Raw genomic sequence first — 13209 nt, 5'->3', positions numbered from 1 at the left:
AATGGGTAAAGAAGATCGGTGATTAAATCTGAGCAGCGTTTAACTTGCACAAGGAAACGAAACACATTCATATAAAATATGCAAACAACAAAAAAAAAACCGGTTTGACACCGACTCAAATAAGTTACTCAGAGATAAAATATGAACAGAAAGCATCATAACTCCGCCTCTGTCCAAGCAATATACATACTCTACCAGGAAAAAAAGTTTCACCTTCAACATAAGTGTGGCAAGTTCCTGCTTCTTATTTTCTAGCATGTTGTCGGTCCACATGTTGTTTCTTATTTTCTAGCGTTTTGGGAGGAAGAACGTTTGAAAGAACTGACCCAAGCTGGGTACAAGATGTGGCTCTTCTACATTCTATTATTTGCATTGGCTCAGCGGTCATTTAGCACAGTGCCCTGTAACACTAATGGTAAGAGTTACTTGCTGGAAACTATAAACGTTTTATTGATCATTTTGAACACGTGCATTTGTCTTCACCTTTTGGCGTAGCGCCCCTTAATTATTCGTATTGCCAAGAAATGTTTAAGCAGCTAGATAATGTTTCTTTTTTGACAATCATTAAATAGTAGTCATGATTTGCAGATGCAGGTGTTGGACTGGGGTGTACAAAGTTAAAAATCACACAACACCAGTTTATAGTTCAAAAGGTTTAATTAGAAGCACTAGCTTTCGGAGCGACACTCCTTCATCAGGTGGTTGTGGAGGACACAATTGTAAGGCACAGAATTTATAGCAAAAATTTACAGTGTGATGTAACTGAAATTATACACTGAAAAATACCTTGATTGTCTGCTGAGTCCTTAAATAATTAAATAGTAATTAAATAGTAGACAATCGTTAAATAGTATTCTTCGGAATCAATCATTTGACAGCTTCAGTGCTTGCTTCTGAGATTTTTCAATAGTTTGCAGTGATTTGTATTTGTTTGTACAACATGTCAAAGATCTATGATCGAAAAAAACCTCCAACAATATTTAAATACACCAAAGAATAAATTGAAAATTAATGTTTTAGTAAAAATAACTCTGAACGTTTAATTAATCAGAAGCAATTTTGTCCCTTAAGGATCATAAGACATAGGTGTAGAAGTGGGCATCCATCGAGTCTACTCAGTGTGACCCCAGCTGATCCAACAATGCTCACAATCTTCCACGATCATAGTGTTGGGGTATAGTCCAACTGGTTTATTTTGAAGCAAAAGTTAGTGCTTCCAAATAAACCTGCTGGACTATGACCTGGTGTGTGATTTTTAACTTGGTCCACCCCAGCCCAACATCAGCACTTCCAAGTCATAGATTTTCCCTGAAATTCTTTTCTTCAGTTCTTACTCCCACTTTGGTGGTGAGCTTTTTATGGATTTTACTTACAATGTTTTACAAGCCTTAATTGTTTGATCCCAGTCAATTCACTACACTGTATACAGACATGGGCTCCACGGTGGCTCACTGGTTAGCACTGCTGCCTCACAGCGCCAGGAACCCGGGTTCAATTCCCACTTCAGGCAACTGTCTGTGTGGAGTTTGCATATTCTCCCCGTGTCTGCGTGGGTTTCCTCCGAGGCCTCCAGTTTCCTCCCACGGTCAAAAAATGTGCAGGATAGGTGAATTTGTCATGCTAAATTGCCTGCAGTGTTAGGGGAATGGGTCCGGGTGGGTTGCTCTTCGGAAAGTCAGTGTGGACTTGTTGGGCTGAAGGGCCTGTTTCCACACTGTAGGGACTCTGATCATTCCACACTCGGATGACTGTGTCGAGTTCGCAAGTTCTCCCCATGTCTGTGTGACTTTCTGTCAAATGCTGCAGTTTCCTCCCACAGTCCAAAGATCTGCAGTTTGGGTGGCCATGTTAAATTGTCCCATAGTATCCAGACATGTGGATCAGCCATGGTAAATGCAGGGTTATAGGATCTGGAGGGATACTCTTTGGGTGGTTGGTGCAGTCTTGATGGGCCAAATGACCTCCTTCTGCACTGTTAGGATTCTGTAATTCATTTGACAAGGACGAAGGGTCAGTTCTGAGTCGACTGACCAATCACAATCAAAGCAGGGTACTGTTCCTCAGCTAATTGCTGTACAGACTGAAAATAAAGCAGGAAATGGTGGAATTTTTCAACTGGTCAGGCAGTATCTGTCTTGAGAGAAACAGAACTAACGTTTCTGAATCATGAACTTAAAAAAACTGGAAAAGTTAGCGATGTTACAAGGTTTAAGCAAGTACAAAGACAGAGAAAGAGTGGTGGACACAACAAAAGGCAATGTATTTGTATAGGAGCATGGAGAGTTGGGCATTAAAAAGGGTGATTAAAAATAACTGCATTGATTTTACCGGAGTAGTGTGGATGGCTAACTACAGAGACAGGTGATCCGGAGCTCAGGATTGCTTGCAGAATGAATGGAGGTAATGCTGCATGTGGCATTTAATCAGTAATTTAGAAACATTCTGCATATTTTCCTTGCTTTTTATAGTGCAGTTATGTTTTTGGTTTCTAACGCAGTGTGCACTCTAAGCTTTGAATCAAGTGGACGATGTTTTGTCTGCCATCAAAGTGCCCACTGGTTTGATACATGACTGCACTAATCATGGGACAATTAAAATTTAGGCCCGAGACCTGATCCCCACCTCTCTGCCCAAAAGCCTGTGGACCTGACACCAACCTCTCTGCTCAAAGGCCTCTTGAGCAGACGTTCAGCCCTCTCTGCAATTTACCTCTCTCATCGCATCAGCATTGTAATGTGAAAAAACACTGATTCTGTGCATGCATGAACATGCTCCATCTAATGGTGGCATTGGCGTAAAATGCAGCAAAGTAAGAAACCAGAACTAGGGCTGCAATGCGAAAACAGTGAAGATATATAGCACCTCTTTGAATTACTGATCAAACTCCAGCTGGAGTATTATCACTGCTACTCTAATGCATGGAGTCTACTGGGAAGTCCACACTCGAGTAAATGGCTCATTGGAAGCATCCCCTCCTATTTCAGTAAGTTGTCACCAAATCCACGTTGATCTTCCCAATGAGGAGAGGAATGCATCATAAACAATTAATGCAGAATACTAAATAGGGTGGATCAGTGGTTAGTACTTCTGCCTCACAGCGCCAGGGACCTGGGTTCAATTTCCGCCTCGGGTAACTGTCTGTGTGGAGTTTGCACGTTCCCTCTATGTCCGCGTGGGTTTCCTCCGGGTGCTCCGATTTCCTCCCACTGTCCAAAGATGTGCGGGTTAGGTCAATTGGCCATGCTAAATTGCCTGTAGTGTTAGGTACATTGGTCAGAGGGGAATAGGTCTGGGTGGGATGCTCCTCGGCCTGTTTCCACACTGTAGGGAATCAAATCTAAACCTAAATTGAAAAGAAAATGCAAATTATACAAGTGAGTTAAAAATAAGCAAAAAACAAATTAGAAATACAATTCAGTTTCACCGGGAAAGAATGTTTCAGACCAGAGAAGGAGAGAAGGATGGAGATAAAAGGGCAGGTGCTGGGAAAATACAATGGGAAAGGAAGATGTCAGGATGCCTGAGGAATGGATCAAAATGTCATAGAGAAAACAATTTCATTGGAATTCTGAAAAGAGAGGAAAATGGATGATATTATTGATCATAGTGCCATTCTGGATGTAGTGGAAATGGCAGACAATAATTCATTGAATGCAAGGACTGGTGAGGTGGAAGGTCAGTGGAAGAAACACTTTAATGTGATTCTGTGTAGTAGAAGAAGGGATGTGATCAGATATGGACGCACTGAAATAGATACAGTCATGGGCCCTATTGACCATGTCAGGAGAAATATCCAGATAAGGATAAAGGAAAACATATCAAAGTAATGGTGTGGAAATTGGCATTGTGAGAATGGCCATAGACACAGAAACTGAGAGTTTGGAATAAAGTCCTTGCAGGAAATGGGGTCGGAAAAAATGCAATCAATTAGCTGTGGGAATTGGTGGACTTGCAGAAAATATTGGCCAATAACCTGTTCTCAGAAGCAGAGGGGCAGGGAAGTTGAGGAAGGGAGGGTGGTGATGAGATGGTACTTGTTGCCAGACAAAGTGGTAGAGGTGGATATAATTACAATGTTTAATAGATTTTTGGACAGGTACATTGGAAGGAAAGGTCTAGAGAGATATGAGCCAAATGCATGCCAAATGGGATTAGTTCAGTTTAGGAAACCTGGTCAGCACGGACAGTTTGGGCTGAAGGGCCTGTTTCTGTGCTATATGACTCTATAACTCTACAACTGGAAGTAAGACACATTATCAGGCATGTTTGAAAGGTAGAAGTGTGAGTTAATGATCCATGCAGCTGGAAGTCAGACTCGTGCCTACAACCAAACTATGTAAAGCATGTCTTACATTTTCCATGAAAAGGCAGGTATCTGTAAGTGATGTGGATGTGAACATAGGAGCTATGGTTAGTAAGTTTGCAGGTGACATCAAAATTGGAGGTGTAGTGGACAACGAAGAAGGTTTCCTGGAAGTACAATGGGATCTTGATCAGATGGGTCAATGGGCCGAGGAGTGGCAGATTTAGTTTAATTTAGATAAATGTGAGGTGCTGTATTTTGGAAAGGCAAATCAGGGCAGGACTTATCCACTTAATGGTAAGGTCCTGGGGAGTGTTGCTGAACAACAAAACCTTAGAATGCAAGATATTAGTTCCTTGAAAATGGAGCTGCAGGTAGATAGGATAATGAAGAAGGCATTTGGTTGCTTGCCTTTATTGGTCAGTGCATTGAGTACAGGAGTTGGGAGGTCATGTTGCAGCTGTACAGGACATTGGTTAGGCTACTTTTGGAGTACTGGTCTCCCTGCTATAGGAAAGATGTTGTGAAACTTAAAAGGGTTCGGAAAAGATTTACAAGATGTTGCCAATGTTGGAGGGTTTCAGCTCCAGAGAGAGGCTGAATAGACTGGATCTATTTTCCCTGGAGCATAGAAGGCTGAGGGGTGACCTTATAGACATTTATAAAATCATGAGGGGCTTGAATAGGGTAAATAGACAAGACCTTTTCCCCAGGATTGGGAAGTCCAAAAATAGAGGGCATAGGTTTAAGGTGAGAGTCAAAAAATTTAAAAGGGATCCAAAGGGTAACTTTTTCATGCAGAGGGTTGTGCCTTTGGAACAAGCTGCCAGAGGAAGTGGTGGAGACTGGCACAATTACAATATTTAGAGGGCATCTGGATGGGTACATGAATAGGAAGAGTTTAGAGGGATATTGGCCAAATGCTAGCAAATGGGGACTAGATTTACTTAGGATATCTGGTTAGCATGGACAAGTTGGACACAAGGGTCTGTTTCCATGCTGTATATCCCTATAACTCTATGACTGTGAGCATTATTGCTTTCCTTGGCGACAACTTGTATTTAGAAAGAGTGAGTTGAGTTAAAGGAGAATTCATTACATGTAAGAATATGTCCATCTAGGCTGAGAATGAATGTAGAATCATTGCGTATTGCTCAAGAGAGAAAAGGAAAGTCCTGAGGCCATTCTTGAAGTGCAGAGAATGGGGATGTTTGGACAGTTAGGTCTAGAAGACAATTAAGACCAGAAAATGCGAACATATTAAACTGGCTTAGGTTATTAAAAGACTTGTGTGTGAAATTAGAAATAGGAGAGAAAATATAGAGTAAGGATAGGATCATTCCTGTGGAGCACAACATGTCAGTGAATTGACCTGTTAGTGGATCTTGAAGTGACTGTAGAGGCGATTGTTTAGGGTTGGTGATCGATGAAGTTGGAGGTTGAGATCTTTAGGATGGATGGGGTGAATGATTGTCCAGCAATCACTCATGAGCATTTTATATGTTGTTATGCAATTAACTGTCCAATTTCAATGTTGAGGGCATTATAATAGTAGTAATGTATCCTGGAAGTGATACCATGTCAAAGTACAACTTTAATACAGCAATTCAATTACATCGCAAATTTTGTACTAGGGTTGTGCAAAAATAGTGAAAATAATGTAAATATGCCCAGGTCAGGTGGATTGGCCATGCTAAATTTCCCATAGTATTCTGGGATGTATAGGTTGAGTTGATTAGCCATGGAAAATGCAGGATTACAAAGATGGGGTGGTTCTGGGTGGGATGCTTGTTGGAGGGTTGATGTGGATTCAATCGGCTGAGTGGCCTGTTTCTGTAATGGAGGGATTCAGAGCTGTCTCCTTGAACTGTCTGTAAGTACACTCACATACTATTGGGTAGGGAGTTTCAGGAGGTTAGCAAATCGAGATAGTATGCGCCTATGCAAAGAAAATGGAACTAGTGGTGCTCTGGGTGTCTGTTGCCCCAGCTCCCCCAGTGATCGAGGTTATGGTCTTCGAAAATGCTGCCAAGAAAACTTATAGATATTGGCTTAAAGGTATGTACTAATGATGAGGCTGCACAAATCTCATCCTTACAAAGGAACTAAGTAGATATTTAGTGCATTATTAAGTAATACAAACAGTCAAAATGTTATTGTTGACATTTTTGACCTTAGTCAAATGTAGAAGAGTACAAGTAGCAAAAAGAAAGGTCTTTCCGAACATTGAAAGCACGTTGGCAGATAAATCGTAGCAGCCATAACCTAAAATCATAGAACCTTAGAAAATGAAGTTGAAGTAGGCGTTTGGCCCTTTGACCGTCTCTGTGATTCAGTCTGATCATAGGTCATAATCTAACTAATTACCCTGTCGCCACTTTTGCTCCATACCCATTGACCCCTTTAGTTGTAAGAATGGATCGGGTAAATAAACAAGGTATTTTCCCAAGGCTGGGGGGTCCAGAACTAGAGGGCATAGGTTTAGGGTGAGTGGGTAAAGTTTAAAAGGGACCGAAGGGGCAAATTTTTCACGCAGCAAGTGGTAAGTGTATAGGATGAGCTGCCAGAGGAAGTGGTGGAGTCTGATATAATTACAGCATTTAAAAGGTATATGGATGGGTATATGAATAGGAAGTGTTTAGAGGGATATGGGCCAAGTGCTAGAAAATGGGACCACATTAGATGAGGAAGTCTGGTTGGCCTGGACGAGGTGGACTGAAGGGTCTGTTTCTGTGCGATACGTCTCTGACTCTATAACTACATTTGTCTCCTTCTTGAAAACATTTGGCGTTTGGCCTCAACCACTTCCTGCCACACAGGCCTCAAATTGTATGCAGTTTTAAGGAGAACTGGAGGCCAGTTTTAACCAGATTAGTTTATTGGAAACAAAATCTGAAATTATAATTTTAGCCAAGGCTGAGTCGTTTAGTATATTTAAGGCTGGAATAGACAGATTTCTAATCATTAAGGGAATCAAAGGTGATGGGAATAAGACAGGAACGTCAACAAGCAAACATGATAGACTGAATGGACCCCTTCCACTGCTACGTCTCATAGGTTTACAATCAGGCAGCATGTTGGATTAAGAAAGTCAGCACAGGGAGGCTTCCCATGTGTTCTAGCTTTCTGTTTTTGCCTAATTTTCTAATAACACGATCCTTTGATGATCTGAAATAAAACTTGAAGTCTGGATGGCTTAGCAAAAATATCAAAGCTAGAAAAAAACAAAACTAAGGCGAAAGGAATTTGTGATGAGATTCACCCAAAGATTAATTGATGGTGATTCCTTATGCTTCCTAATTTGGGGAGGCACATTATCTCATAGCGCCAGGGACCTGGGTTTGATTTCAGCCTCAGACATTTGTCTGCATGGAGTTTGCACATTCTCCCAGTGTCTGCGTGAGTTTCCTCCGGGTGCTTCTGTTTCCTCCCACAACCCAAAGATGTGCAGTTTAGGTGAATTGGTTGTGCTAAATTGCCCATTGTGTTCAGGGTTGTGTAGGTTGGGTGCATTGGTCAGGAGTAAATATAGGGTGGGGGAATAAGTCTGGGTGGGTTACTGTTCAGAGGATCGGTGTGGAACTTGTTGGGCCAAATGACCTGTTTCCACTAATTCTGAAATTCTTACCCAGTATAGGTACAACCACTGAATAGAATAATAGGTCTGACCATTCATCATGTATAGTTCATGTATCTAATATATTGGTGGGCTGGTATAAAATTTCTGCTGAGAAATGCATGCTTTACCCAAACAGTATTATTTTAAATGTAAGTGCTATAAGAAGAAAATAATAGTTATTCTGATAAATTGGCCAAAACATTGCGCAGAAATATTATTTCTTAAAAATGCTTTTGTTTTCCTTTCTTTTAAATCTTACCTTCCTGCCTTTGGCTGGAGTTTTCTTTCAACATGCCTAGTCAGTCAAAAATATATGTGAAATGCTGCAGGCATGATTACTTTGACTCACCTGGCATGATCACCATTGCGTGTGTGAATAGAGACGGATAGGTGCAAAAACCAGTCTAGCAACATTTCCTCCAATTCAAATTTTGGAAAATTTTGCTATTTCACTTTTACTTTTCTTGCATATGTTTTTGTAAAACCTCTGTGAAACCTAATAAATATTACTGAGACCAGGCTATTGGGTCCTTTTCTTTATTAGGACGAACTGCAAAGAAGCCCTTGCTAATGTTCTGATATAAAGAGAATGGCCCCAGTAAGTATGGGAGAAGACAAAAGAAGTACAAGCAGTCAAAAGAATTTATAATCAGTGAAATCTAATAAAGAAATAGGAGATGTGCAAAAGAATGGACTTGAGCAACAAAGGGTTTCAAGGCAAATGCAGTGAGTCATGGGATGGCATAAAAATATGAAGAGACATTCTGCAAGTTCAATGACTCATCCTTAATTGGAATGCAGAATTAAAAACACAAACTGATCAACCATGATCTTATTAAATAGTGGAGTAGGCTTGAAGGGTCAATGTTTCCATTTCATATGTTTCTGAACCCTGCCAACCTCCTTTCCAGAACTGAGTTCTGAAAGGCAAATCCCATGTTTGAACTGCTTGACCGACTGCCAATCGAGAGTGTTGGTTGAACGATTAATGACCACTGAAAGGCTATCTCCCATTCCTGTTAGTATTAATGCGGGAGGAGGTTTGTTACCATGTGATGTGCATGGCGGGGGTTGGGGAAGGCAATGTGGGGAGTTGTCACCATAATCGATGGATATTCGATAAAACTGTGGGCAGATCATTATCTCCTGGGTCCGGAGATGGTGACTCTCAATCAATAACATTCTACATCTTATTGAGGGACAGGACATTGGCAACAGGACAAGTTGAAAGTCAACTCTTCCTACCAAATCTTTTACGCCTCTCTGTCCATTGATTCCAGCCTGCAAAACCAAGCCTCCAACATAACTTACTTGTGGCCTGGGTTATTCTGCAATCTCGAGACCATGGGAGAGTGTTTTTGCTGTTGCCTTTGAGGCGCTGCTGAGCAAAAAAGCTATCAACCTGTGACTGACCAGCAGCTCTCAAGAGCTTGATTCTGGGGAATGGCCACCATTGGCTCACCACTGCCTGATTTGGGGTCCTTCACAAAAACTGGCAGGGTGTCTCTTGCCAGTCTTCTATGCAGCCAGCAAATGAGACCCTCAATGCCCCAACAAGGTTCTACCCAAAGTTGCAGTTCTCATGATACAATTTCCAACATGGCCATTATTTCAACAGTAAAGACATAATCATTAGTAAAGCCATGATCAGATATCCTGATATCAAACTAAATGCACAAGAAACCAAGATGCAATCTTCCTCTAATATTGTGTCTTCTATTTTCTCATTGATATCTAAAGCAACAATCAGCTATTACCTTTCCTTTTCTGTTCATGACTTCAATTGATGATTGTAGTGCCTGTTCTACCTGGAATAACATCCTTCCATCTCCTTTGGTTTATTCATAAATCTCTCTACCAAATTATTTTTATCATCTGCTACACAACACTCTGATATAAGTGAGTTTCTGTCAGACAGCAACATTATTGCCTTTCTTTTCTGCAGGTTTCTTTACTGTGCTCACACAATAATTCTGTTCATGCCCTGTTTTAACCACAACAGAATTAAAATTTCCCAGCGTATTCCCTGTGAGTTTAGAATAGGGGCTGTAACTTTAAAATTGTGACCAAGAGAGTTGAATAGAGTTTAGGAGCACATTTTCATACAAAAAATTGTTAAAGCAATGAATTGATTTACTGGCCTTATTAACATAGTATAGATGTGATACAGCATCATTGCAGGCCAGAGCAGTCCAGTGGGATAAGTGCTGACAGCAGCAGTACTGCGTAATATAAAGAGGATTACTTGTATTCATGTTGACTTACATTTAGTTAAAAACATGCTAACAGTCCACTAGCTTTGCCACAGGATGTGGTTGGCTCAAACACAGAAAAAGCTGGAGAAACTCAGCGGGTCTGGTTGCACCTGTGGAGAGAAAAACACAGCGAACATTTCAAGTCATAATGATTTCTTCAGTCCTACTTGTCTAATATAACCTATAACCTTGTAATTTATTTGCCCAATTTTACCTATTGATGGTTACTATTAAATTGGTATGCACCATCCCAATCATTAAGGTTACTCTTTGGAGGGTCAGTGCATTTTGTGTCTTAATGAGCTGAAGCATCAAAAAGACTTTCCTAATGTTGCTTTGGATTCTTTTACCCAAAGCCTCATCCTGCATTCTTTACTTCATTCAGCCTTGGAAACAGTTTTACTGTATTTATTGAACTTAAACATTCCATCATTTAAGAACCTCTAGCAAGTCTATTTTTAGTCTTTACACATTTAAGAAAAAAAACCTCAGCTTCTCCAATCTGCTCATGTTATTGAAATTCCTCATCCATGGAGCCATTTTATATAACTTCTTCCTCTAATCTGCCCAAAACTTCAGTTTCATTCATTTCATTAATATTGCACAGAACTGGTAGGACATAATCAGAACCATGAGCCACTGAAACAATGGTTCAACCACTTTAGCTTCAAGTAAAATAACAGGTTACAGGGGTGACACGGTGGTTAGCACCAGGTGACTGTCTGTGTGGAGTTTACACATTCTTCCAGCATCTATGCGGGTTTCCTCCCACAGTCCAAAGATGCGCAGGTTAGGGTGAATCGGCCATGTTAAATTGCCCATAGTGTTTAGGGATGTGTAGGTTCGGTGCATTAGTTAGAAGAATGAGTCTGGGTAGGTTAACCTTTGGAGGGTTGGTGTTGACTTGTTGGGCTGAAGGACCAGTTTCCACACTGTAGGCATTCAATCATAACACGATCTGATTGACAATGGGCAACCTTCAAGCTTAATTTGGACAAGGGCAGGAAGGCTGGCCTTCTTTTTTAATATCCCACATGATGCAAGTGTCACTGGCTAGGCCAGCATTTATTGCCCACCTCTAATTGCCCAGAGGGCTGTTAAGAGACAACCACATTGCAGTGGGTCTGAAGTCATGTGTAGGCCAGACCAAGTAAAGATAGCAGTTTCCTTCCTCAAGGGACATTTGTAAACCACATGGTTTTTCCCCTCTCAATCGACCATGGATTCATGGTCATCACTAGACTCTTAATTCCAGGTTTTCATTGAATTCATTCTACCATCTGCTGTGACAGGATTCAAACCCGGGTCCCCAGAACATTACCTGTGTCTCTGGATTAACAATCCAGCAATAACACCGTTGTCTCCCTGACACGATGCTCCCACTAGAAAGATGAGCGGAAGCCCAGTGTGAAGGCTAGCTGGACCTTGTCCCCTCCTCCCAAAACGGCAACATGTAAAATTTCTAACCATCTGCTATGCAACTCACTGTGCACCTATTTTCCACCCATCCCTCTCACTAAATTCAGACACATAGCCTCCCCCAATCACTGCCAAAGTGTCTTTGTGACCATTAATGCTTCAAAAACGACAGTAAATGACATTGAGGGTATGTGTCTTGGTATGCAAAGCTATTCCTGTAACAAGTGGGTTCCTCCCTGATTTACTTTGATGAATCCGTTTGGGAGAGAGGCAAGACTTGGAGTCTAGCCCAAAAAGGTCACTGAAAGATAAGTAGATAATTTTTTGGGTTACTGTAAATAGAATCTCTTCCACCAGAAACTGGAATTTCTAGCTCAATATATTTAAAAATTGTGAATACCATCTATGTTTTCAAAATTCAGTCTATGTATACTCTTTGAATTCTATTTCCATAATATCAAATCAGCTATCAATACTAAGTACATCTATGGCACAATCAACATACTTGAACCTCTTGGATATTTTCAAACTTAGTTTTCCTGTCTCATAGAATTAATTGAAACTCAGGACCCACAGAAGTGATTGTTCTTGTTGCAGCACCCACAGTCATTTCTTCAATCAATATTTAATTACTGAATTAAAAAAAAGCTTACGCAAACATATTCCACTTTTTTCTTCAAAAATAGACTCAGAACTTTGACAAATATTCAACTTTGTTGAAACTTGGTATCACACATCACTTGTCATGGAAGGTCCATGGGCAGAAGACATAAGCATCTCATTCAGTTCAGCCGAAAACTATAGGAGAATATTATAACATCTCTGAACAAGTTGATTAAAAATTTTGGACTTATCCAGGCTCAGAGCTCTTGTGTCGAGGAGAAACCGGGCACTGCAGATGCTGGAGATCAGAGTCAAAAGATGTGGCACTGGAAAAGCGCAGCAGGTCAGGCAGCAAACAAAAGGTGCCGGAGAATCAACATTCCTGATGAAGCCTGAAACGTCAACTCTCCTGTTCCTCGGATGCTGCCTGACCTGCTGCACTTTCCAGCACCACACTTTTTGACTCAGACTTCTTGTGTCTCAATCATTGAGCCAGGAAACCTAGATTCAAGTCCCATCTGTTCCAGTTGGATGTAATAAGATCTCTGAGGAGGTTGATTAGAAAAATATTGAACTTACTCCAGCAGGGCTGTTGTGGCATAACGGTAGTGTCCCTACCTCTGAACTAGGAAAACTTGGCTTAAGTCCCATTTGCTTCAGAGATGTGTAATAACACTTTTTTACTCATTACACTTTTATCATCAACATCAGGAAACAACAGCAACAGAACTATCTACGAATGAAACATGCCATCCTCAACAAGTAAAACCACTGGAATTTACAATGCTTTATAATTGTTAAGATTCAATCTTCATAATGCCAACTAATACTTTAAACAAGCAGCAGACAAGTCCTAACTCGATATTCTATTCAACGGTCCAGGTATTTCAATGGTCAAATAGCCTTTGGAGAAGCATGAATTGAAACTGCACATTAGGACTTTATAAAATGCTCCACTCAGCAGGTTCTGTGGGAACTGCCAGGGAAAATGAAACTTCTGATTGGCAATT

At 40.8% G+C, this 13209-nt stretch overlaps 1 protein-coding gene across 22 annotated transcripts in view; it reads left to right on the top strand.

Annotated features, from left to right (window-relative positions):
* The first annotated feature begins 230 nt into the window (after positions 1-230).
* LOC140478847 (uncharacterized) overlaps positions 231-13209 on the top strand; it is a 352643-nt gene continuing 339664 nt past the window's right edge. For 21 of the 22 annotated variants that reach the window (XM_072572342.1, XM_072572329.1, XM_072572328.1 and 18 more), the window contains exon 1: positions 231-415. In XM_072572342.1, coding sequence (XP_072428443.1) covers positions 343-415 — 73 coding nt within the window. In that variant the 5' untranslated portion in view covers positions 231-342. The remainder of the gene's footprint in view (positions 416-13209) is intronic. The other variant, XM_072572345.1, reaches the window with a different exon arrangement.

This window comes from Chiloscyllium punctatum, chromosome 6, assembly GCF_047496795.1.
Source record: "Chiloscyllium punctatum isolate Juve2018m chromosome 6, sChiPun1.3, whole genome shotgun sequence".
In the NCBI taxonomy this organism is placed as follows: domain Eukaryota; kingdom Metazoa; phylum Chordata; class Chondrichthyes; order Orectolobiformes; family Hemiscylliidae; genus Chiloscyllium; species Chiloscyllium punctatum.
This window is presented reverse-complemented; position numbering and strand designations above follow the sequence as displayed.